Consider the following 24,897-nt stretch of genomic DNA (forward strand, 5'->3'; position numbering starts at 1 on the left):
AATTTTAATGAAGTTACTTCCGGATTAAAAATTTTCCCAAAACAAACGAATGATATCATTTCTAATCGTTCTTCTCAGACATGTAATAATAATAATAATAATAATAATAATAATAATAATAATAATAATAATAATAATAATAATAATAATAATAATAATAATGAAACTTTGAGATATATTGTTGAGGTAAATTCCATAAGAAAAAAACCCACAATACACGTAAATAAAATTTCTCAGAGAGAAATGCTGAAAATTTCCTTAAGAATATATCTCTTATCAAAAAGAAACCGTCACCACAAAGGCTAATCTTGTGTTTCCTGGGACGCAACGAATCCCAGTAGTGACGCAAACGAACACAGAAATGTAATTTTCCCGAGCCTATATACCCAACCATAAGCGAAGCAAAAGTGAGGAAGAGGAGAAGAAGAAGAAGAAGGGCAGTGTAAAAGTGATGGTGCGGATAAAAGTGACCGGCGCTTTGGCTGATGCTACAGTTTCTCATCGAGTTCGACGCAAGTTACATTGATTAGAACGATCGGTCTTTCAAAGTTCTACGTTAACGAGTTATTGTGAGTTTCTTAAAAATTTTTCCGAAAATATTTAAAAAGAAAAAAAAAGAACCGATACAATTAAAAAAAAGAAACAAATTTTCTGATTGTTAACATTATATATTTGTACGTATATAAATACATAAAACGCGTGAGTGAATTATTAATAACAAATTAATTTATAAATTAAAAATAGTGAACGGTTAAAAATTTTTTCCTTATTTAAAAAAAAAAAAAAAAAGAAAAAAAAAAAAAATTCTTTTGTACAAAATAAAAATTAGTACAAATTTTATACTATCGTTGATTTTTAACATAATATAAAAGAAAATGTGTTAGTAAAAACAAAACAAAAAAAAAAAAAATAATAATAATAATAATGATTTGCAAATTATAAACAATTTAATATTCCTTTTTCTGTTTCTAAAAAAAGAATTCTTTCATATAAAATAACGATTAATATAAAATTTGTATTATTTCTGATTTTTTTAATATTATATATACATTTATATATGTGCGTGTGCGTGTGCGTGTGCGTGTGCGTGTATAATTAACAAATAATAAATAATAAACGTTTATTATTTATTAAATATTTCTTTTTCCAAAGGGAGAAAAAAAAGCCCGATTTTTTTTGTACGAATTAACGCTTGGTATATAAGATATACGCAATTGCTGATAGAAAAGTATAAATAAGACACGTTTCTTGAAATCGTGCCTAATCAAAAGTATAGCACTTTCTTTATATGTACACGCATACACACACACACACAAAAAAGAAAAAAAAAAAAGAAAAAGAAAAAACTTCTGATTTGTTATAATTCAGAATATTAAAAAAAATGCATTCCAGTAATTGGATTTTATCATGAACATCGACGAGTTTCAAGTACGCGGCAAGGAGATGGTGGAATATATATCCGAGTATTTACGTACTTTAGAAGGTAAAAGAGTGACTGCAAATGTGGATCCAGGATACCTGCGACCCCTCTTACCAAACGAAGCACCAGCAAAACCCGAATCATGGGATGCTATTATGAAAGATATCGATGGAAAAATAATGCCTGGAGTAAGTATCGATTTTATCTGATAAATTTGATCGATCGATTATCCGTATTCTAATTATAATTTATATATATATATATATATATATATATATATATATATATATGTATATAATATACAAGAACATAAATATACATGCATGCGTGCATGCGTGCGTGCGTACGTACATACGTACGTAAATATCAAAAACTTTGACAAAAGTGTTATCTAAAATAAAGTTACATCCGCTTTAATGGATGTTTTTTATGTTCACTGAAGTGATCCAAACTGCGTTTCAAATACAAACACACACATACACCATATAGTTCGTTCAAGTATTATAATGTGTAGGGAAAAATAAAACGTAAAATAAAATAGAAAAATAACACCCGCTAATACGTGTGTATATGTGTATGTGTGTGTGTATGTATAAAAACAAGATTAAAAGTCTATATAACGCATGATTGCTTCCGATGATGGTCGAGACGACGTGAAAATCGATTTTAAAAAATTACCTGGAAACTTATAACCATAACTTGCTAACTATATATAACCGTAACGTTAACTATGTAGTTAGCTTTAGAATATATGTTAAGAAAGATATTAATTTCAAAAAATAAAATGCATACATATATATATATATATATATATATATTTTTTTTTTTTTACAGATCACACATTGGCAACATCCAAGATTTCATGCTTATTTTCCGTCAGGCAATTCCTTCCCATCGATCTTAGCAGACATGTTATCAGATGCAATAGGTTGCATTGGTTTTTCTTGGGCTGCTAGTCCTGCTTGTACAGAATTGGAAACTATTGTTTTAGATTGGTATGCAAAAGCTATTGACCTACCAAGAGAATTTCTATCCGAAGAGAAGACTTCTAAAGGTGGTGGAGTTATTCAAGGTTCTGCATCAGAGTGCATTTTAGTGACAATGCTAGCAGCACGAACTCAAGCTATCAGATTATTGAAGGAACAGGAACCAGATACCGAAGATTCTGCTTTCTTGCCAAGATTGGTTGCTTATTGCTCAACTGAAGCTCATTCATGCGTGGAGAAAGCAGCAATGATCAGTTTGGTTAAATTAAGAGTACTCCAACCGGATGATAAAGCTTCTCTTCGTGGTAAAAGACTAGAATCAGCGATTAAAGAAGATGTAGCTAATGGTTTGGTACCCTTCTTTGTATCCACAACATTAGGTACAACTGGATCATGTTCTTTTGATAATCTCGTTGAAATTGGACCGGTTTGTAAGCTCTATCCTAGTATTTGGTTACACGTGGATGGTGCTTACGCCGGTAATTCTTTTATCTGTCCAGAAATGAGACCTTTCATGGCTGGAATCGAACATGCTGATTCCTTCAATACAAATCCTAATAAATGGTTATTGGTTAGCTTTGATTGTTCCTGTTTATGGGTACGAGATAGAGTTAAATTAACTTCTGCTTTGGTCGTGGATCCTCTTTATCTTCAACATGCTAGATCAGGGGAATCCATTGATTATCGTCATTGGGGTATACCATTGAGTAGAAGATTCAGAGCTTTGAAACTCTGGTTTGTCATGAGGACTTATGGTATCACTGGGCTACAAAAATATATAAGAAATCATATCAGATTAGCAAGAAGATTCGAAGCTCTAATGAAGAAAGATAGAAGATTTGAAATTGTGAATGATGTACGTGCTGGTCTGGTGTGTTTTCGTTTGAAAGAATCTGATGAAATTAATCAGGAACTCTTGGCGAATATCAATGCATCCGGAAGATTACATATGATTCCTGCTAGAGTAATGAGTAAGTATACCTTGAGATTTTGTGTCACAAGAGAGAGTGCAACAGAAGAAGACATTGACTATGCCATTGAAGTTATTGAAGAACATGCAACAGAAGTCTTATTGGCACACTATCAAGGTACAGAAGATGAATTCAGAGCTAAAGGTCCTAAGAGTCCTGCTGCGTTGGATAAGAAACTTGTACGAAAATTCAGCTTCACCAGAAGTGTCACCAGAGATGTTTACAAAAGATCTAAATCTAAATCAAGTCTTCATGATGGTGCAACACCTATTATGGTTGTAGATGATCAAGCACAAGAAGTTGATACCATTGAAGAAGATGTCTTCTGTAATAGCAGGTAGACCGCACCAGAGCTCACGGTTCCTAAGAAAAGAGATCAATTGTTATCCTTACCGTGAGCTTTAAATAATTTTCGAGAGCTAAAATATCATCAGGAATATGAGATTTAAAAAGTGTGTCCTAGAAATTTTCAACGATTAAGATTAGACTGATATGTTTATGATCAAAATCTAATAAGAGTATTGAAAAATGTAAACATATGAGTGTTCGAATATCAATTTTCTTATATAAGGAATAAATTAAACTTGATATTTCTTCGTAAACTTAAATAAAAACAGAAAAAAAAAACAGTTACATATTTAATGCGATAATATTCTAACATTTGTAATTATGGAATATGCATATATTGATAATATCGAATTAACATAACCTATCTGCTTGTATTATTATGTAATGTATGTATGTACATTCTCGTAGTTTGTATGTACGAACTTAGTTTTAATTTCCTATGTAAAACAAATAGTTTATATTTGAAGATTATGGTGCCTAAAAAAAAGTCACGAATTTATTCCTTGTTTCGTACCTGGAACTTCTTAAATGCACCCTATGTATGTATATGCATATATATATATATATCGATTTATATATCGATATGTATATATCGATTTAAAATTGTAACATTCATGTAATAGTTAAGAATATCAACCTATTTGAGTTATATACAATGACGATTATATATATATATATATATATATATATATATATATATATATATATATATATATATACATATATATATATATATATGTATGAATGTTGAATAATGATGTGTATAAACAGGCAATTAACGACTGCCATTGTATGCAAGAATCGCGATAGTGTAGTAGTAGTAGTATATATGCATATATATGTATGTATGTATACACACATACACATACACACACGCGCGCGCACATACACACATAATTGACTTTATTTAATAAATTTTATATAAGTGGTAAGAAATATATCAAATATAAAAAGCTATAAGAATGTGTTAGTTGACAGTATGAATGTAAATTACTTATTAAGGAGTCAAACATATTTATATGTATGTTACAAAACGAGCATTTATTATTTTTAATATTTTAATTATTATTCAAATAATTTATTGCGTCGATTGCGAATCTAAATAATAACAATAAGAAAGACGAATATTCTAGTTAATAAATATCCATATTTTATTACCATTTAAAATAATTTATTAATATAGGATTAAAAGATTCAATAAAAGTATTATTTGCAACGATATTTAAAAATACCCTGAGTTTCACTTCTATTATTATGAATTAATAATAAATGATAAAATGCCTGATTTATTATATAATTGAACTGAAAAAGCAGTTCGCATAAATACTTTGTTTGCACAATTATAATTTACATATCATACAATAATATGAATATATAGCATGTACAGAAGACAAAATAAAAACATTTTTCACTACGTAATGTTTATTCTTTTATCAATTTATTTAATCCTATATTGTGCATTATAACCTGTAAAAAGTTAGTTGTAAGTTCTTACAACCTGTAAGAAAGATAGTTGTATTTTAAAATAAATTATAAAATTCATAATGTAATTTAAGTTAGTTATAATCTTAAAGATTATTTAAACTAATCTAATAAGTAGATCATAATTAACAATTTATAGAAATTGGATATTACAGAATAGCTATAGGCAATATGTGAAATATAGTTTAGTAGTATTAAGGGTGATAATAAGGATACAGATTGAAGTCAATGATACAATTTGTATAAATTGTATTAAAATATATTTTCAGTTATGTATCCTTTAGATAGTAAAATGTTTTCTTTTCTTTTTTGTTTTTTTTTTTGATAATATTAAATCTGTTATGGACAACAGTCTTTATAAATAATAAAAAAGTTCACTTTACATCTGACCACATTGAGATATCGTTACAGGTATCTTTGGTTTATTATTTGGTCCAGTAGGAACATTTTCTACTTTTCTCATGACCAATAAACCATCTATCACTCTTCCAAAAACCACATGCTTTCCGTCTAGAAAATTACACTTAGCGCATGTAATAAAAAATTGGCAACCATTAGTATCTTTTCCACTATTTGCCATGGAAAGTAATCCTGGCGAGTCATGTTTCAATGTAAAGTTTTCATCAGGAAAAGTTCCACCACCATAGATACTAATTACTCCTGTACCATCACCATTTACAAAATCTCCTCCTTGTATCATGAAGTCTTTAATTACTCTGTGAAATATAGCACCTTTGAATCCTAATGGTACGCCATCCTTTCTATACTCTCCGGTACAAAATTGTCGAAAGTTTTCTGAAGTCTTTGGACATACATCTTCAAAAAGCTCAAAAATCATACGACCAATTTCTGTTGTACCCACAGATACATCAAAAAATACTACTGGATTATTTGGATTGCGCAGTTGAGCTTGAATCTGATTCCAAGTAGGCATATTTATATCTCGAGAAAATATACTGTACATACAATTAATTTGATAAACGTCAAGAGTTCTTACATTTGAAATTATATTAAGAATAAAGTAAATAAATTTGTTAATAATCACAAATGTTTTACCTCTTAAATGATCCTAACCTCAAATTCTAGTTCTACAATTTGGTGTGCCTTGTATCACACCGTACAGATTCCTTATGTTAAAACAAAATATTCTTTCTATAGTCCTATTAAATATGATGCTTCGATCACGCTCTCATATGTTTAATTAACGATAGTAACGTTTATGATAGTAAATTTTACGTTATACTCGGAGAAACAACAACGTGCCTATGATACTAACTGGTTCAATATCAAACTTCCGAAATACATAACATACGTATAAAAGTAAAACTAACCTCAAATAATAAGTTCGAAAAATAAATATATTCTGTTTAAAACTAAAAATTACGAGTAATTAATATATCGTGGATCTAATAATTATAAATAAATTCTTGTATAAACATATCCGCTGTAAACGAATATATTTTGTGACGAAGTTAACAAAATAATCATGATCTTAATTGGTTATAATATATCACATAATATAATAAATTATTTCGTGACATTTTGAACTCACCTTTATCAGAAATACATAATATGAGTCTTGATAAGTGACGATGAAAATAATTCCATTAAATTCACTTAATTACAAATTATTGATTCTCTCGTTATCTCGAACGTGTTAATATATATCTATGCGCGGACATTTTGTTTTACTTTGATCCGTCAAGTCACGTGACTTGAATATGTATCCAATTCAAACAAGTACCGTCAAATTTGAATTTGTACTTTTCGAATAATATAAATTTTTTCCAAATATATGATATAACAAATGTGGTATTAAAAATAACTGCTTAATTATTATATAAAATAAAAGGCAATTTTATTTTTGTCTTTGTCATGCTGTACATTATAAATGCCTTTAATAAGTCTTTATTTACACTCGTGTTATTTTTACCAATGGTAAATCATATATGATGAAAAAACTAAGGTACTTTTAATATATACATATATTAATTTTAATATATATATATATATATATATATATATATATATATATTTGTGTGTGTGTGTGTGTGTGTTACTTGGAATTAATCCTTTATAATATATATAATCTTTTTTTTTTATAAATGTAAAATCAATCTTTATCTCAATTAATTAAAACAGTGCATTTTTTTTTAAAGCTCATAGAAAAACAGTGCAGAGCCTATTACTATGCAGTATTATATTATTCATGATGATTCCCAATTTGACATAATAATTATAATAACAAATAATTCCCATCTTTTCTTTTAAAATTAAAATATTTTTTTAATTATATATGAATTTTAACATGTTCCATTAATATGTTTTTATCTGTAAAATCTTCCCCACATATACCACAAACTAGTTCTTCTCCATCATCACTATCTTGTTGATAATGAACAATTTGTATAACTGTTCCTTGAGAAACTCCTTCGTGTAATAATGATTCCTGCCTATTCCCATTGTGACTTTTTATTGCCTGATCTTCTCTAGATGTATCATGTGTAGCCATATCCATAGGTAGATCGGTACTTCCTATCTGCGCTATTTGACTAGAATAATTTTCATGATCTTCTGGATTATTACTTATTGTCAGAACGGGAAGTGACTCATTTGGTTTTGATAATAAATGTAAAGTATTACTTTGTTTAGAGGATTGTATTAAATGCATTGTATCAACTTCATCGTTTCTGGTTGTAGTTATAGCACGAAGAGCATTATTATCTGGTAAAATATGTGTAGTGTCATTTTGTTTATTCATAGTAATTAAATACGAATCTGCACGATCATGATCATTCTGTGTTATATTCACATTTTCATTTTGTTTGTCATCTAATATTAATCTTACATTATTGTGTTTAAGCTCCGATATAGCAATTAAGTTTTCATTATGTCTTTCAGCAGTAACCACGAGATAAGTATTATTTTGTTTATCATTTACAATTTGTTGACACTCTGTTTTATCCATTGCTTCTGTTATAGATAATAATGCTTTATTTTGCTCTAATCTTGAAATTTCATTATTATCTAGATTTTGTTTCTCCTGCGTACCTTCTCCGATAGATGCTTTAGTTTTTTTTCTCGTAGGTCGTGATTTAGGAGCATTATTATTTGTTTTTGCTTTTGCTTCGGCTATCATTTGATCCGAATGTTTAACAATATGGGCGCACAATTCATCACGATCTTGATTTAAAGCACCGCATAAAGGACAAGGATAAGGTGGTCCTGTAACTTCAGTTTCATTTTTTCCTGCAGCATGAACCCATCGAACGTGTTCACGAAGAACAACTTTCTGATTAAAAGCTCTAGAGCATAAAGGACATACGTGTGGTCTTTCTCCTGTATGAATTCGTTCGTGTTTTCTTAATGTACCACCATCTCTAAATGCTTTCCAACAAAATTTACAACCATATGGTCTTTCACCTGTATGAGTACGATGATGAATTAAATATCCTTGTCGCGAGGAGAAAGTTTTTGAGCAAGTATCACAATGAAAATGTGCTGGACTTCCTGCATGAGTTCTACCATGTTCCCAAAGACCTTGACGTGATACAAAACTTTTTCCACATTCCGTACAGGTAAATGGTGAATCACCAGGATGGGCCGACAATCTATGCTTATCTAATTGATTTTGTTTTTCAAATTGTGTTCCACAAACTTCACAACAATGAGTTTTCTTTCTATGTATCCATTGATGCCTAAACATTTTCTGTTTAGTTGTAAATTTCTTTCCGCATTCAGAGCAAGCATGTTTTCCCCATTTACTATTTGAAACACCTTGATCTATATTATTCTGCATAATTTTTTTTGTGCAAGTAGTTTGATGAGTTGCCAAATGATTTGCATCTTGAAACTGTTTATCACAATATTCACATTCAATGGGCATCCAGTTTTTAGATGTATGAATCTTTTCATGTGATACCAATGCTATTGCTCTTGAAAAACTAATACCACAATGACTACATGTATGCTGTTTATTAACATCTGTCCCCATATCCACATAATTTCTTCTACTGTCATTATTATATGTAAGTGCCTCAACTTTGACCATACTGTCTGAATTATTAAATGTATTAAGGGATAAACTGTATTGTTGATTGATTTGATTATTCATATTATTTTGTTGTGTATATTCAAATTGTGTTACTTCACCATTAGGTAATACATTAAATTCATGCAGTGTATCTATTTTTTCATCATGATTAGAAATTGTATTGACAGTAGACGATTGTTCATTTTGAAAAGTATAAGCAGGAACAGCCCAATGAACTTGACAAGCGTTATAATTTTGTACAGTTTGAACTGTCGAAGATGGAACAGGTACATTTTGTGATTCAGACGTATTATTTTCAGACCATTTTCTAAATGTATCCACAGACTGTGATAATTGATTATTTCCTCTTGATTGCATTATAGCACGTCCAGCTACATAAGTATGTATTTTCATATGATTTGATAAGCTAGATGGTCTTTGAAAGTCTGCACCACAAATGGTACACTTATGAGGTCTTTCTATCTGATGAACTTGTAACATATGCGATTGAAGACTGCTTTTAGAACGAAACAAATTACCGCATGTTCTACATGCATGTGGTCGATCAACTTGATGACAAACCATATGATTATTTAAATCCATTTTCCTTTCAAATGTTTCTCCACATGTTGGACATGATAACTTACTTATATTACACGTACCCTGATGTTTGGTAAATTCAATTTGTGTGAACAAATTAGCACAATTAGGACAACTGACTTTTTTATTTTCAAAACATGGATACATGCCACCTAATTGACGAAGTGCTTCAACAGCCATTGATTCATCATCGCCAGAAGTATATTGTTGTTGTTCCTCCTGTTTGATATATATAGGATAAACGCTACGATTTTCATCTTCCTCATCCGATCTATCAGGTAAAATTTCGACAGCAACATGAGCTTCTTGAATATCAGTATTAACATCATTAACAGGAACTTCATTTAAACCATCTTGTAGTACACAATCATCAACAGGTTCACATATCTCTTCGTGTGATATTATATTTTCTTGAATATTATCATGTACTCCAGAAAGTGGAAATGTAACATATTGTTCATTTTCATGAGCTTCCATAATGTAGAATTATTTTACCCGCTCATATGAATTGATTTATATTTAAAGATCTTCCCAATGAACCTAGTTTCACCTTACTCCTGTTAAGTTAGGTCCTGTCAATGTAATCATTGAAAATCAGTGTCTCAATAAATTTCACGTATACTGTCGCAAAAAAAGTTATTTCCATTTCACATTATTAGATCGATTCTTCATTATTTTATATTAATTTATCTATTAAAATACTTATTTCCTTTTCCCCCTTCTGACAATATATACTTGATATGGTTAAATGTTAAATGTATGAATGAGTAATATATTATTGAAAATAAAAATACTCTTTTAAACAAATAACAATTGTTAAAATAACACTAAATTATAGAGTTATAATTTTTACATAATATTTAATAATTCATAATAATTTACACACTTATCCAAAATTTCAACGTATAACAAGGTTACTTCCATAGTAGTATATAACATGATCTATCTGAAGTTATCTGCGTTTGCTACATTGTTACCAAGAGATAAGATTTTACGCGGTAAATATGAAATATCATATAATTCATTTCTAAATTAATTTCAATTAACAGAAACACGATTATTTTCAGATTATTCTATATACATATATATATATATATACATGTATATATATATATATATAAATGTTGTACTTTTTTTTTTATATTAAAATGAATATAATTCATAATAAGCGTCAAATTAAAAAAGAAAAACAAAATATCTACAACATAAATATGTTACTCAATAGATAAGTTTTACGTGCAATTTACAAAAATTTATTCACAAAAAATAAGAATTAATATATATATATATGTATATACATATATATATATATATTATAATTTAAAAATATATATATATATTAATATTTATACTGATATGTTTGCATATCTAAAATCATGTTTTATCTTTCGATAAGAAATTACATTAAGACTGTTTATCACCTTCCGTTGAAAGCGTGAGACTTCAGAGACATAGCTACGGACAAAATGTGAACTATAAATGTAAGCAAGGAATGTTGTTTCTGCAATGCTAATTAATTAGAAATTAATTAGTAATTAATTAATATACAAGTGTTAGAATAACTAGTGAGTCTATTCTAAAATCCGTGTTCCCGGGTTTGACATGAGCTATCGAAAATTCTAATTCCCAAAGCATAAGAGCATTTTGATTGACAACGTGGTAAAATTAAAATATAATGAATATATCTATTCTCGAAAGATTTTGATGAATCTTTGAAAATAACTCAATACTCTAATAATTATCCCCTTGAGTCACAATTTGTGACGGCCACTTCGGTATATATCCTTTTCTTTGTTTAGTGTCTTAATCACTATTATAGAGCATTCGACAATCCTATGAAAAGAAAAACTTTGTCCTGAAAAATCGTGATAATATAGGGAGAGAAACATGAATCATATCTAAATAAATATTCTTTAGTTCATCTTTCATGAGCATGAACATAATCCTGGGGATTGATTGTTTCCCTGATTAGTTGGATAGATTTAAACATATCCTGATTCAGTTTTTTTTTGTAACCATACCGATCATTACTAACTTTCTAAACTGGTCGGTAAAACAGGAATACATTATTATCATCATCATTTTAAACCGATCGGTACAATAGGAATCTGCTAATATCAAAATTCTTACTCGGTCGGTCAAAGAGAAATTTACAATTATCAACGTTCTTACTCGGCCAGTAAACAAGAACATTCATTTGTTAACATCGACATTCATATACAGTTGGTAAAACAGAAATCTATTATTACCGGCATTATCGATCCAATCCATCGAAAAAAATCGTGATATTGGTATGCGGTACAATCGTTTTAACGAGACATCAATGATAGATCCCTAATTAGTAAGACATCTATAAATAATGATATACCCATAAATTAACGTCTGTCAAGCTTGATTTTTCCTCTTATAATAAGTACGGTGAATTCCCTCTCTTTTTATTATTTACTGTGAGAGATGTCCCGTTTTAATAGATCTAATCGAATGATCGTAAACATACGATATAGAAGGATACAATCTAAACGAAAATTACTTTGATCAATAAGCGTATTGTAAATCATTGAGAAAATTTTATATTTTTGTAGATATACATTTGTCTTTGTGTATATCATAAAAAAAAAAATGAAGTTACAACGTAAATATTACGCATTACAAATTACAAAAGATTCACCCACGATAACTATATAAGCAAACAATTATATTATGAATCCTTTCAAAATTCTTTCTTTACGATACAACAAACGAAAATATTCGTAAGAATGTCAAATTTGTACGTATCTATTTATATTGTTAATTGAAAACAAATCAAAATGATTATTGAGACGATATAACAATAATTGTCAATTTTATAACGATATAACGTTATACCTCGTAAATAAATTGAATCGCATAACGATTATATTTCTCATGGCATATCGCTCCAATTATTCCATGTTTTAATCATATTGTATAATGAATTTCCAGGACAATCGGTTTGAGCGGTTTGTCGATGGCCAAGAAGCTTATAATCGGATTTGATTTTGTTGTTAGCTACACCATAAGCTATCAAATTCTTCGTTGTCCGAATGCTCGCTGGATTTGGTGTGGTATCTGTACGCAAATAGACGCAAATAAAATGTTTTGAGTTGTAGAAAAGAAAAAAAAGGAAAAACGTAAGTATTATGAAAGAAAACACGTTTACATCGCTAATATTACTTACTAGTAAAATTACCAATGATGCAAATACCAATACTCTTGGAATTATATGGGATTGAATGAGAGCCATGTTTGCCCCAGCCAAGACCTTCGTAAACATTACCATCTTCACCGACCAAAAAATTGTAGCCTATGTCGTTCCATTTTTTCGTGTCCATATGATAATTCTACGAATATAATGTGCAATGGTTTTAATTATTCAAACGAATAATTTCATCATGAAATTTTATCGAACATTTTGGTTTGTGGAAAAAAAAATGTACGGAAAAGTACAGAAAAGAAAAGAAAAGAAAAGAAAAGAAAAGAAAAGAAAAAGAATATATCATAAAAAGTCACCTGAAAACTTCTCACTCTAGCCTGACAAATAGCTTGAGTGTTACAACTAACAGTATCCGAATGATGAATAATAACGTACGGTGGTGGATTTATTCTAAGAGGACGTGTAGTGGTTTTTGGTGATCTAGCTCCCCATTGTTGTCTTGAAATGATGTTAGGTATTTCTAAAAATAATTATGCAGATATCAGATTAACAGATCTTCGAACGATCGAACAAACGAACGAATGATCGAACGATCGAGATAGGTCAACGTAATTTCGTTTGTCTGCGATAAAAATTGAACGTGACAAGATACGCGGATAATGTCATCAACGAAATAACGTTGTAACGTATAAAATCATTTTTTTGTTTTCTTTTTTTTTTCCTTTTTTTTCTGTTTTTTCTTTTTTTTTTTCTCTTTTTTCTTTTTTTTCCGATCTAATCTCTAATGTCAAAGCTGACGTCATGACATAATTACCGTACTACTATAACGGCCGATAAAATTATCCCCACCCAATTATATATTTTCACATGGTTAACTACATTAATGGGGATATACAATTATTTGCTTTTTCATATTTATCAAGACTTTTGTCTCGTCGTACGAATCGATTATATCAATTATTTTTGTCGAATTGCTAATGATTATTATTGATATTTTATAATTTTTTCTTGTTCTTTTTCTCTCTCTCTCTCTCCTTTTTTTTTCTTTTATGATCAAATGAAAAAACAATTTCTTTGAAGTATTACGTGCATATATATAACACATCGAGATACGAGTCTTTTCAAGGTCTCTCTTTAAATCTATCTCTACGTCTATTTCAAAGATATATTTCGTAATTGAACGAATTTAAAAACTGGTCGAGGGACATAAGAGAGAAAAAAAAAGACAGAGACAGAGAGAGAGAGAGAGAGAGAGAGAGAGAGAGAGAGAATTGTTACCAGAAGTTGCAGCAGAATTTGCAATTTCCGCTGGATGGCAAATTGTGATGCACGTTGCAATAAATAGAAACGTCGCTCGTACCATTATGATTACTTCTTAGACACTATAACACTACTTGATGATCGTTGATATATACTGATCGTCTTCTCCGTCGTTGAACACATACATTCGTGTCCATGACCTTTGCACATAGATACTAATATCAAGCATATGAAATTATTCGTTTGTATTGGTACGCCGTCTGTCGTATAAAACCGGTCAAAACCATATATGCGTGTATATGCGCGCGCATTCATGGGTTTTTTTTTATTTGCATATAAGTAAAAAATATATATATATATATATATATGTATATATGGAATATATTATATTCTCTTTGAGATATGGGTATTCCCAATTGATACTGTATTAATCTATTATTATTGCAAACGTATCAATATTTATTTGACTTTTTTTTTTTTCGTTATAAATTCCATCAGATACACAAAATGGTAAATACTCGTTCTCGTAAACGTGTATATATATATATATATATATATATATATATATATATATATATATACATATATGTATATATATATCATCAAGAACGAGTAAATTAAATCAGTGATATTACGCAAAACAAATTGTTTATATGATTTGAAATAATTTTGGATCTATCTTTCCTTTTTTCTTTCTTTCTTTTTTTTCTTTTGTATTCCAATAGACTCGGAGGAAAAAAAAAAGACATATATATATATATATATATATATATATACATATTCATATGAATTATTTTGTGTCTAAAAATTATACGCTAATGGTAAAAGTTTTATATTAAAAGTCGATAATATTATGGGAATGATTTATAAAAATAATTTATATCATAAATATGAAATTTATTCGAAACATGGTGATTTCGTTTTTGTAACTATTCATGTACAACGTTCGAAGCGTCCAAAAGGAGGAAGCGTAAAGGATTATCGTATATATATATATATATAAAAAACAAAAATAAAATAAAAAAAAAATAAAAAAAAGAAAAACTAAAAAAGAATAAAATAAAATAATAATAATAATAATAATAATAATAAAAGAGGTAGCAACGGTTATATAATATTTTTACTATACGATGATATATATATATATATATATATATATATATATATATATATATATATATATATATATATATATATATTGCATCGAACGATAGTAGTACGATTCTTTTGCAGCCTATTATATTAAATAAAACTAAATATCTATCTAAAATATCTATGAGTATAATTTATATTAAATATTATAATCAGATTTATTTATCATTATTATTCAGGTCGTTTCCATTTGGTACCTTCGACGGTGCATCCGTAGTTGTAGTTTGTACTTTTTCAGGTATAGGCTGAGATGTCCAATGAGGAAACGTCATGACGTATTTGTAAAACGTATCTCCTGGACAAAGCGTATTACGCGCTTGTCTATGTCCAATAACATTGTAATCATGATGTATCTTTCCAAGAAAGACGCCGCATGAGATTAGAGAATTTAAAGCACGAAGAGCCAAGGCATTTGGTAGAAAATCTATAAAGATATCGAATATTAAATATCAAATAATAATAATAATAAAAAAATAAAAAAGATAAAAAAAAAAAAAAAGTACAAACAAACAAACAAACTCGTAGAATAAGATTATTTCTTTTTTTAAATGCATAAGAAAATAACTTCGAGGGGATTCACTCCAAGAAGACTAATCCACATATACATATATATCCATAATCATATGATACATAATCCACATATATGTACACATATATATATATATATGAATGTATGTATGTATGTATGTATGTATGTATGTATGTATGTTATTCAGTTATAATAAAACGACGTCAATACTCGGAAGAGGAAGCATTATACGTAAATACACTTATACACACATACATACATACGTACGTACGTATATATATATATGCAATGTCAATTACGAGTTATGTCAATTACATTCCCCCTCTCACTGCTCTCCCTCTCTTCCTCCCACTCACCCCAATAATAAAGAAGCTAACGAATTTATTTATTTGTGATCTTCCTTCTTTTTTTTTTCTTCTTTCAACTTAAGAAAAAAAAAAAAGAAAAAAAAGAAAAAAGAAAAGCAAAGAAAAAAACTTACCCATAAAATCACCTATAATGCAAATGCCGATACTTTGAAAATTATATCCGGGCGCGTGTGCACCAACTTTATTCCATCCACGGCCCTCGTAAATATTACCATCCTCGCCAATTACAAAATTATAACCAAGATCGAACCAACCATGATCATCGATATGTAATCTCTGATAAGATCTTACTATTTTGCTACATGTTTCTTGATCGTAACAATATTGACGTATTCCACCATGATGAATAACTACGTATGGCGTTGGTGTACGTTCGATTTGTTGCTCGCCCAAAGGTTTACGTGCTTTCCATTCCTCTCTAGTTACAATCCTTGGACAACCTGTCTTGGACAACACATTTGACGTATAAGATACACTTATATATATATATATATATATATATATATATATATATATATATTTTTTCTTTTTTCTCTCTTTTTTTTTTTTCTTCTTTTTCTTAAGAAGGAAAATTCATCATCGATAAAATATTCAACGAGTTTTTATACTTCAACGAGATCGATCAAGTACATATTTAGCTTCGATCACACGAAATGTCTATAAGAAGGGTAAGGGGAGGGGGTGGTGGAGGGGGAGGGGGAAAAGAAAAATACAAAATTACAAAAGAGAAACAGACAAAGGAAAAAAAACGAAGAAAAGAAAGGAAACGTTCGAATAGCGTCTGTGTGATTCACCTAAAGAAATTCTTTATATAACGGCATATTTTTTTTTTTTTTTCCTATACATATAAACATTTTTTTTTTTTTTCCTATACATGTAAACATTTTCTTTATTTTTCTTTTTTTTTTTCCTCCGTTTTTAAACTACAATCAAAATACGATCGTCACGATCGTATTAATACGACTCTCATGCAATTAACTTGAATCAATTTTATATCATCCATCCCGTTTGTATTTGACGCAAAAAATCGATATAGAACAATTATTTCATATATCATATATCGAAAAAAAAAAAAGAAAAAAGAAAAGAAAAGAAAAACAAGTAGATCGATGCGCGATCGATATTTAAATTCGTACATTTCGAAGATACGTTTTCGTTCACAATTTCAAAAATGTTAATAACAAATTATATACAATACACATTATAAATTGCGAATTGATAACAATTTTAAATTGTTCGTTCGCCTCAAGAAAAAAAAAAAAAAAAAGAAAAAAAAAGAAAAAAGGAAAAAAAAGAGGAATCTTTCGATCACCATCGAATAATAATGAAATACAATCAATATGGCGCATTGTAAACGACGTTGTCTATTTTTTTCTTTTTTTTTTTTTTTTTTTTTTGTAACATACATTAATTTTTAAATCGATGGAATTGATTAACTTCAGACAAGAAAAAAAAAAAAAAATAAAAAAGATAGAAACAACTTGGTTGTAAATAAGCTACGTAATATAAACTGAACAGACTGCCAATGACACTTCTTTTTCTTTTTTTTTTTCGATTAACTTCTCGAATTGAATTCATTTTGTTGAAAAAGAAAGAAAAACAAAAGAAGAAGAAGAAGACGAAACAAAAAACTATGAAACGATCTAACGATCAATAGATTATTATTATCGATTGAAATGATTAAAATTCGAATGTCTTACCGGTAACGTTGAGACGATTCATCATAGTCTCGGTTATAGGCGAGCCAAGGATCAAATCATTTTTGAATTGAAAAATAATGAGAATAATGTTGAAAATAAGGATGATCCTTGTCATCGTTAAAAATCCACGAAGGTCAACGTAGTCGTCGTAGTTTGGTGAAAATGATGAAACTGAATGGGCATAGCTGAACAGCGTTCCCCTTTTAAACGAGAAATCGTACGACAGCTGGGAAGTCCCTCGGAATGTAACACCTAATGATGATAGGTCCTTTAACCCTGTCCCTCCCGCCTCCCACTTCACTTTCAATCATTGATTTTCTCAATTGGCAGAAAACGAAGAAATCAAGTCAGTTAATATATAACGCTCAACGATCGATATTGTATTTGACGAGATAACCGTATACGGTGGAACTCTTAATCGATTGTAAGAACGATCGAGATTGAAATAATGAAGAATAGAAAAGATCAAAGAAACGAAGAAGATACGATATCTATTATATTTGATTAGAATATACATATATATATATATATATTTATTTATTTATTAAACAAACGATTACCAAACCAAAGTAAAATATCAAGTTTATGACTAATAATGACGGATTAAGTAAATACGATAAATTTTTATAATATTTTTATATATATATATATATATATATATATTATTTATATATATATATGTGTGTATGTATGTATTCTACAAAATTGTGTAAAGAAAATCAATTGATTTAATACGATAATATACGATAAAAACGATTATCGCGTGATGTGTGTTTAATATAAAAATATTTTCTAATGAACGTATACAATGAGATAATACGTTCTAATCGTGATAACACGTATAAGTTCATGTGAAGTTTTCTTTTTCAATTTTTCAATCTTTTTTCCTTTTTTCCTTCTTCTTTCTACTCCCTTACGATATAAGGATTAAATTACGTAGTAAATAATTCAAGAAATAATTGTTTATGAATGAGCAAAACAAGAAAGAAAATATTACATAAAAGAAACAGAGAGAGAAAGGGAAAGAAAAAGAGAGAGAGAAAAAGAGAGAGAGAGAAAGAGAACGCATAATAATGAATTATTTATATTAAAAAATTTATTATAAAGTTAACTGTAAGAAAATAATCATGTCATGATGTACGATTTTCATTTAGCTTATCTCTTTTTAATAACAATGAATGAAAGATTTTATTTTTCCTTGATACAAAAAAAACACACACACACACACACACACACACACACATGGAATTATTCCATACGAATGTGAGAAGGCAAATGACGACGCGATAATTTGTGTATGTCTCTCTCTCTCTCTCTCTCTCTCTCTATGTCTGTCTCTTTCTTTCTTTATATGACATAACATTACTATATTATTTGTGAGTGAACATGTAAGTACTAACATCATAATTGTACACATAATCTTTAAGTCTTTTCTTAGAATAAGATGATTACTGAAGAAAACAATTATCAATCCACAAACAATATCGATTCAATCGAAATCGAAAACAATATCGATTCTCTCTCTCTCTCTCTCTCTCTCTTATACGTATAACTACGACCTTACGTTAAATTAATGTCAATGCGTGATAACTTTTCTTCTTCCTTTTTTTTATTGTTTATTTGTTTTCATTTTATTTTGTTTATTTATTTATTATTATTATTATTATTTTTTTTTTTTGCTTTTTTCAATCATACGAACGACAAAAGAGAAATATAAAATATTAGTCGATAACATTATAAATAACAATTGAAAAGGAAAAAAAGATCAGAACTGATCTGATCTGATCTGATATGATCTGATCTGATCTGATCTGATTGATTCGTCATACACGCATAATAATTATTCGACGCGATTAATTATCTTTAATAACATTAAAATATACATTTGAATGAATTCGAATTTTTAATAATTTATTAATAAAAATTCAATATATTATGATATATTACAATACGTGATACTCTTATAATTTCAATTGGACTTTAATAAATTCCGATAACGTTCAATATATTTATATTTCACAGAGCACGTTCCCGATAAAAGAATAATTATTACTTTATTCTAAATTAAATGATAAGAACATATCGTAAGGTGATAATCTAGAAAGAGAGAAATTAAAAGAAAAGAAAAGAAAAAAAAAAGAGAAAAAAAAAAGGAAAAAAAAAAAAAAATAAGAAAAAATTTTTATCGTCGTATATATCTACCGCGAAGTCATTCCTTCGAATCTATATATAAAATATTTACGTATTATTGTATCATCATTAATCACGCGTATTTGATGATACATAAATAATACGTAAATCATTGACAATTAATAATAAATTAATTAATACGAATCTCTCACATTGTTTTGTTTTTATAATAAAGAAATTCATAAAGCTCACGTCTTACTTGTACTTGCCAATAATAATGTTAACGCGTTCGAATATACCGATAAACTGGAAAATTATTGTTTACACATGAGAATTAAATACGTCATATTTTAATGACACATTCAACGAAAGAATTATTTATTATTAATGGATGAAAAAGAGTATTAATTTCAGTCGAGTAAATAATAACACACGATATAGATATACATACGTATACGTTGATACATCTACGATCTATTATCAACAGAAATTTAACATTTAATCACGAAATATACGATCATATCAAAATCAAAATTTTATATCTTATAAGTTAATGAAGAAGCATTGAAAGATGATTATTATCATTTAATCAATAATTTTATCTCTGTCGAATATATAAGTTTCATTTGTTTTCTTATAATGTAAACTTTGTTTTTTTCTTTTTTTTCTTACTTTTATAGAAAATCATCATTTAATGAGCAATCATCATTTGCTTTTTTTGTTCCTTTTCTTTTCCTTTTTCTTATTCTTATCGAAACAAACATGATTAAGCGCGTCGAACATACACAAACCGCGAAGGATCAATTAAATATGTAGGTTATGGAAACATTAATGTAAGAAGAGTGGGGAGGAAAGAGGTGGGGGGAAATTTGAGCGGCATCTATGATGTTCTTGTAATACTACTACTACTACTACTACTATTACCTGTCGATAAAGTCGCATTATGACATCATCGTATTCCAACAAAATGTCACTCGACACACGAATATTTACAATGAATTTATTTCATTAATGCGTGCATTAAAACAACGATACAACGTACATATACATATGTAGAAATTTAAAATAAAACAATGATGAACGCGGACGATCAATTGCCAAATATCGAGAAAATATTTAAAAATGAAGATGAAGATTTTGTACCTGGAGCCGGGTAAATATATATATATATATATATGTATACATATATGTATATATTTATATTTATATATTGTTATTTTAACATTTAACCTATATTACTCTTAATTTACATATATATATGTGATAATGATGTTAAATACTTTTTTTGTTTTTTTTTTTCCCCTCCCCCATTCTTTTTTCTTTTCGTTTGTTTGTTTTTGTTTTTAGATCTAACTTAGCTGCTATTTTTGGAAATTATACAAAAGATCAAGATATATCCTGTGTAATAAAACAGCCCGGTCAAAAAAGATCTAGCAACAAGCGTAACAGTTTGTCAACTCCTTCCTCCACTAAAACAGAAGTTATAATAGCAAAAGCTATTCATGCTTATAAATTGTACATTTATTCTCTTATATATATATATATATATGTATATGTATATACACATACATACATATGTATGTATGTATGTATATATATATATATATATAAAAATTTATTTATTACTATTGTTAAATAATTATTTTTAGGCAAAATGGACAATATATCTCAATTGGTAAACATGGAATAGCATTAACAGGAAATATTTCTACTAGGATATATCAAATAATTTTATATAAAACGAAACAGGAATACGTTTCAATAGTTACCATAACAAGGAAATTTACATATACCGTACAAATTAATAATTATTCCACTTATTATGATGACAATAATGAAAATTGGTCAATTTTATTTGAAAGTAATGATGCTTGTATTGAATTTGCCAGAGAAATAGGTCTAGCTAAATATTTTTCAAAGGATGACAAAATAGAGAATGTAATTTATCAAGATTTAACAGCTGTTATTAAAGACAAAGTTACAAAAGAAGGATCAAGCGTATCTATGAAATATTTTATTAGTACGGAGATTCAGCAACCATGTAAAATAAATTATTCGTCGTTACAAACAATGACAGTAAACATATCAATGGACGATAGTTGGGAAAGAACTCTTATAGGGATTAGTAAAGAATTAAAAAGGATTTTATTTTTACCACCTAATAAACAGGTAATTTATATATATTGTTTTTCATTATTAATTGAATTATAATAATATATTTGTTTAAAAAGTTTCATAAAATTTATAAAAATTCTAATAATAATAATCAATCTCTTATAATAGATCAGTTTAGGTCCAGGTTTTCCAAAAGATAAAGATATTTTAATGGAGATAGAAGTAACGAATATACAAGAATCAGATGAACAATATTCATTATCTAAACCTACAGTTTCTGGGAAAGCATCATTGTTATCAAGAATGGCTAAAATGGGTCAATCAATTCTTCCAAAGATGCAAACATCAACAACTACAGATTCTGAAGATACAGAGGTATTTGAAAGTAATAAGTGTGATGTTATTTATTTTTTTTTTTTTTGAACTTATATAATCAAAAATATAATTGTAGGATGATTCACCGCAAAAGTCACCACGACATAAAAAGGTATAAAAGTTAATACCGTATTAAGTTTGTAGTAAAAAAGACAGAGAAAAAAAAACAGACAAACAAACAAACAAAAGTAACAAAACACGTGATCATTGTATATTACGTACAATACTGTAAGATGATTTAAATTGAAAAAAATGTTCCTTTTTCAGATGGAATCTTTAGAAGTGTCATTACAAAAAAAACATATGACGCAAGAGACATCTGGTAATACAACACAAAGTACTTGCAAAGTAACAAAATCGAAAAATAACGTGCCTTCGACAAATCCCATTATATCTAAACCATTAATCTCTAATGCCACATTTACACAACCATGGCCTGCTTCGCAATTACCAGTAATACAAATTTATATTTTAATATGATTCCTTTTTTTTTTCTTCTTATGTTACAAAAAAAATATTGTTATCCGACATTTGCATCATTTTAGTCAAATTATATAACATCGAATGGTCAAATGTATTCCTTACAACCACAGCCTGTAACCCAAGCAGTATCTACCGTAATTGATCCAAGTTTAAATATGCTTCTGTCAGAAACTAGAATGGCAAATGCCGAGCTCAGAATGGGAATGTCCAAAATAGCTGATAATGTACAAAAAGTACTTGATAAGGTAATTATATTGATAAATTGTAATTTGATAAATAACACATGAGAATTGTTAAATTATCTTTAGTATTATTATTATTATTATTATTATTATTCTTTATATCTTTTAGTTTCATATTTTGGAATTGCAAAATGCATCATCAATAAAAGATGCAACAATGGAAGATACCTTGAAATTATTATTAAACATGAATACGTCTCAAGGTGATGTTAAAAACAAAGAATTATTAAAGACGACAGATGTTGAAAAAAATGTCTGTTGTGAACATTTATCTGAGCTATCCAAAGTAAGAAAAGAAATTGTTGAATTGGAAAATGAAATAAAGTATTTAAAAGGTAATTAGATATGTCATTTTTGTGCAAATTTTTTTTTCTCTTCTTTTTTTCAACACTATTACAAAACCAAAGTAAAATTATGATTATTTTGCAGAGTCCTTATCAAAAAGTGTAGAATTTGTTAAGAGACTAGAGGATGAAAAAGTATCTTTATTCAGTATTAATAAAGAATTAGATGATAAAATTAAAGCACATGAAGTATCATTGAGTAATAAAAATGATGAATTATGTAAAAAACTAGAAGATTTAGAAAAGTACAAAATGTCACAAAATGAATATGAAAGGGAGAATGCAGAATTGAAAGATAAAATCTCTGAGCTTACTGCAAAAATTGATAGTACTATGACAGAAATCAATATGGTATCATCAAAGAATAAAGATGTAAATCTTTAAAAAAAAATATTCTTTTTCATGGCATAATTATATAATTAATTATTAATTATTCGAATAATTCATAATATTTTATTTGAATTCATTCACAGAGAGAAAATAAAAATAAAGAAATCAAGTATATTATGAACAGGACTTATCTTACTTTGATGGAAACATTTACAAATGATTCATATAGCAGTGATCATATAAAAGCTGTTATAGCTAGTACAATAAAGGTATAGAAAAATTCTTAGATAAGAAATTATTATGTATCATTATGTATATTATTAAAAATACAATACGTTTTTAGAACATAACGTTGCAAGTTTTACAAGAAGTTCCTGAAAGGAATAATATAATGGAAACAGGAATGGAATCAAGGAAACCCTTGAAAAATATTCAAGATAATAATGAACAATCAAGTAAATTTCTAAATAATCCAAATTCGGTAAATATATCTTTTAACGCTAATATAATTAAACGCTATATCTTTTTTTTTTTTTTAATTTGTTTACATATAAAAGAAATAATATTTTCTATATTATAGGTTATACCAGCCGAACAGAATGAACCACCACCTATTCCACCAATGGACAAAGAATTGGACAATGCTATCTATTAACGTAACGATAACATTGTAATTATTTCTTTATGGATAATCCCATATAAATAAATGATATTTTTTAAATTTATTTCCATTTGTAATCTACAAGCTTGTAGTTGGCTTTGTATTTCTTTTTTTTCTCTTTCTTTTTTTTTCTTTTTTTTTTTTTTTTCTTCTTTCCTTATAAATATTACAAATATAAATGTTAATATCGTTAATT

At 28.0% G+C, this 24,897-nt stretch overlaps 5 protein-coding genes across 9 annotated transcripts; 2 read left to right on the top strand and 3 right to left on the bottom strand.

Moving 5' to 3' along the window:
• The first annotated feature begins 229 nt into the window (after positions 1-229).
• LOC124429892 (tyrosine decarboxylase-like) lies at positions 230-4,193 on the top strand. Of its 3 annotated transcripts, none has more exons than XM_046975721.1 (3): positions 230-699; positions 1,393-1,608; positions 2,255-4,193. In XM_046975721.1, the coding sequence occupies exons 2-3, from the start codon at positions 1,408-1,410 to the stop codon at positions 3,716-3,718; spliced, it is 1,665 nt and encodes a 554-aa protein (XP_046831677.1). In that variant the 5' UTR covers positions 230-699; positions 1,393-1,407; the 3' UTR covers positions 3,719-4,193. The 3 variants fall into 3 exon arrangements, with proteins under 3 accessions (XP_046831677.1, XP_046831678.1, XP_046831676.1); XM_046975722.1 differs by having other exon boundaries at positions 230-674; XM_046975720.1 differs by having other exon boundaries at positions 232-569.
• A 1,233-nt stretch (positions 4,194-5,426) lies between these two features.
• On the bottom strand, positions 5,427-6,924 carry LOC124429897 (peptidyl-prolyl cis-trans isomerase H). Of its 2 annotated transcripts, none has more exons than XM_046975738.1 (2): positions 6,760-6,924; positions 5,427-6,163 (listed from the first exon to the last, which is right to left on the bottom strand). In XM_046975738.1, the coding sequence occupies exon 2, from the start codon at positions 6,139-6,141 to the stop codon at positions 5,587-5,589; it is 555 nt and encodes a 184-aa protein (XP_046831694.1). In that variant the 5' UTR covers positions 6,142-6,163; positions 6,760-6,924; the 3' UTR covers positions 5,427-5,586. The 2 variants fall into 2 exon arrangements, with proteins under 2 accessions (XP_046831694.1, XP_046831692.1); XM_046975736.1 differs by lacking the exon at positions 6,760-6,924 and adding an exon at positions 6,264-6,753.
• A 116-nt stretch (positions 6,925-7,040) lies between these two features.
• On the bottom strand, positions 7,041-12,243 carry LOC124429885 (zinc finger protein 184-like). The gene is made up of 2 exons (XM_046975689.1): positions 10,727-12,243; positions 7,041-10,412 (listed from the first exon to the last, which is right to left on the bottom strand). The coding sequence occupies exon 2, from the start codon at positions 10,315-10,317 to the stop codon at positions 7,498-7,500; it is 2,820 nt and encodes a 939-aa protein (XP_046831645.1). The 5' UTR covers positions 10,318-10,412; positions 10,727-12,243; the 3' UTR covers positions 7,041-7,497.
• A 147-nt stretch (positions 12,244-12,390) lies between these two features.
• LOC124429792 (peptidoglycan recognition protein 3-like) lies at positions 12,391-18,455 on the bottom strand. Its single transcript, XM_046975449.1, has 9 exons — positions 18,022-18,455; positions 16,435-16,761; positions 15,622-15,848; positions 15,482-15,506; positions 14,428-14,487; positions 14,291-14,386; positions 13,369-13,532; positions 13,037-13,199; positions 12,391-12,927 (listed from the first exon to the last, which is right to left on the bottom strand). Exons 1-9 carry the CDS (start codon positions 18,134-18,136, stop codon positions 12,743-12,745), a joined length of 1,362 nt encoding a protein of 453 aa, XP_046831405.1. The 5' UTR covers positions 18,137-18,455; the 3' UTR covers positions 12,391-12,742.
• Positions 18,456-21,086: 2,631 nt separating this feature from the next.
• LOC124429887 (FK506-binding protein 15) lies at positions 21,087-24,765 on the top strand. Of its 2 annotated transcripts, none has more exons than XM_046975692.1 (12): positions 21,087-21,304; positions 21,499-21,666; positions 21,801-22,320; positions 22,435-22,641; positions 22,718-22,753; positions 22,909-23,094; positions 23,187-23,369; positions 23,476-23,701; positions 23,796-24,061; positions 24,184-24,309; positions 24,384-24,521; positions 24,621-24,765. In XM_046975692.1, the coding sequence occupies exons 1-12, from the start codon at positions 21,225-21,227 to the stop codon at positions 24,693-24,695; spliced, it is 2,211 nt and encodes a 736-aa protein (XP_046831648.1). In that variant the 5' UTR covers positions 21,087-21,224; the 3' UTR covers positions 24,696-24,765. The 2 variants fall into 2 exon arrangements, with proteins under 2 accessions (XP_046831648.1, XP_046831647.1); XM_046975691.1 differs by having other exon boundaries at positions 21,088-21,304; positions 23,796-24,082.
• The last annotated feature ends 132 nt before the right edge of the window (positions 24,766-24,897 follow it).

The sequence above is a fragment of the Vespa crabro genome, chromosome 16 (assembly GCF_910589235.1).
Source record: "Vespa crabro chromosome 16, iyVesCrab1.2, whole genome shotgun sequence".
NCBI classification, from domain to species: domain Eukaryota; kingdom Metazoa; phylum Arthropoda; class Insecta; order Hymenoptera; family Vespidae; genus Vespa; species Vespa crabro.

Bases quoted from the DNA above. Each gene is read 5' to 3' on its own strand.
- LOC124429887 (XM_046975691.1), top strand. From the start codon at position 21,225: ATGATGAACGCGGACGATCAATTGCCAAATATCGAGAAAATATTTAAA. The intron at 21,305-21,498 runs GTAAATATATAT...TTTTGTTTTTAG, and splicing joins GATTTTGTACCTGGAGCCGG to ATCTAACTTAGCTGCTATTT. The intron at 23,702-23,795 runs GTAATTAGATAT...ATTATTTTGCAG, and splicing joins TGAAATAAAGTATTTAAAAG to AGTCCTTATCAAAAAGTGTA.
- LOC124429897 (XM_046975738.1), bottom strand. From the start codon at position 6,141: ATGCCTACTTGGAATCAGATTCAAGCTCAACTGCGCAATCCAAATAAT.
- LOC124429792 (XM_046975449.1), bottom strand. From the start codon at position 18,136: ATGACAAGGATCATCCTTATTTTCAACATTATTCTCATTATTTTTCAA. The intron at 15,849-16,434 runs GTAAGTTTTTTT...ATATCTTTATAG, and splicing joins CATTATAGGTGATTTTATGG to ATTTTCTACCAAATGCCTTG. The intron at 14,488-15,481 runs GTTCGATGCAAT...GCTTGATATTAG, and splicing joins AAAAGAATCGTACTACTATC to TATCTATGTGCAAAGGTCAT.
- LOC124429885 (XM_046975689.1), bottom strand. From the start codon at position 10,317: ATGGAAGCTCATGAAAATGAACAATATGTTACATTTCCACTTTCTGGA.
- LOC124429892 (XM_046975721.1), top strand. From the start codon at position 1,408: ATGAACATCGACGAGTTTCAAGTACGCGGCAAGGAGATGGTGGAATAT. The intron at 1,609-2,254 runs GTAAGTATCGAT...TTTTTTTTACAG, and splicing joins ATGGAAAAATAATGCCTGGA to ATCACACATTGGCAACATCC.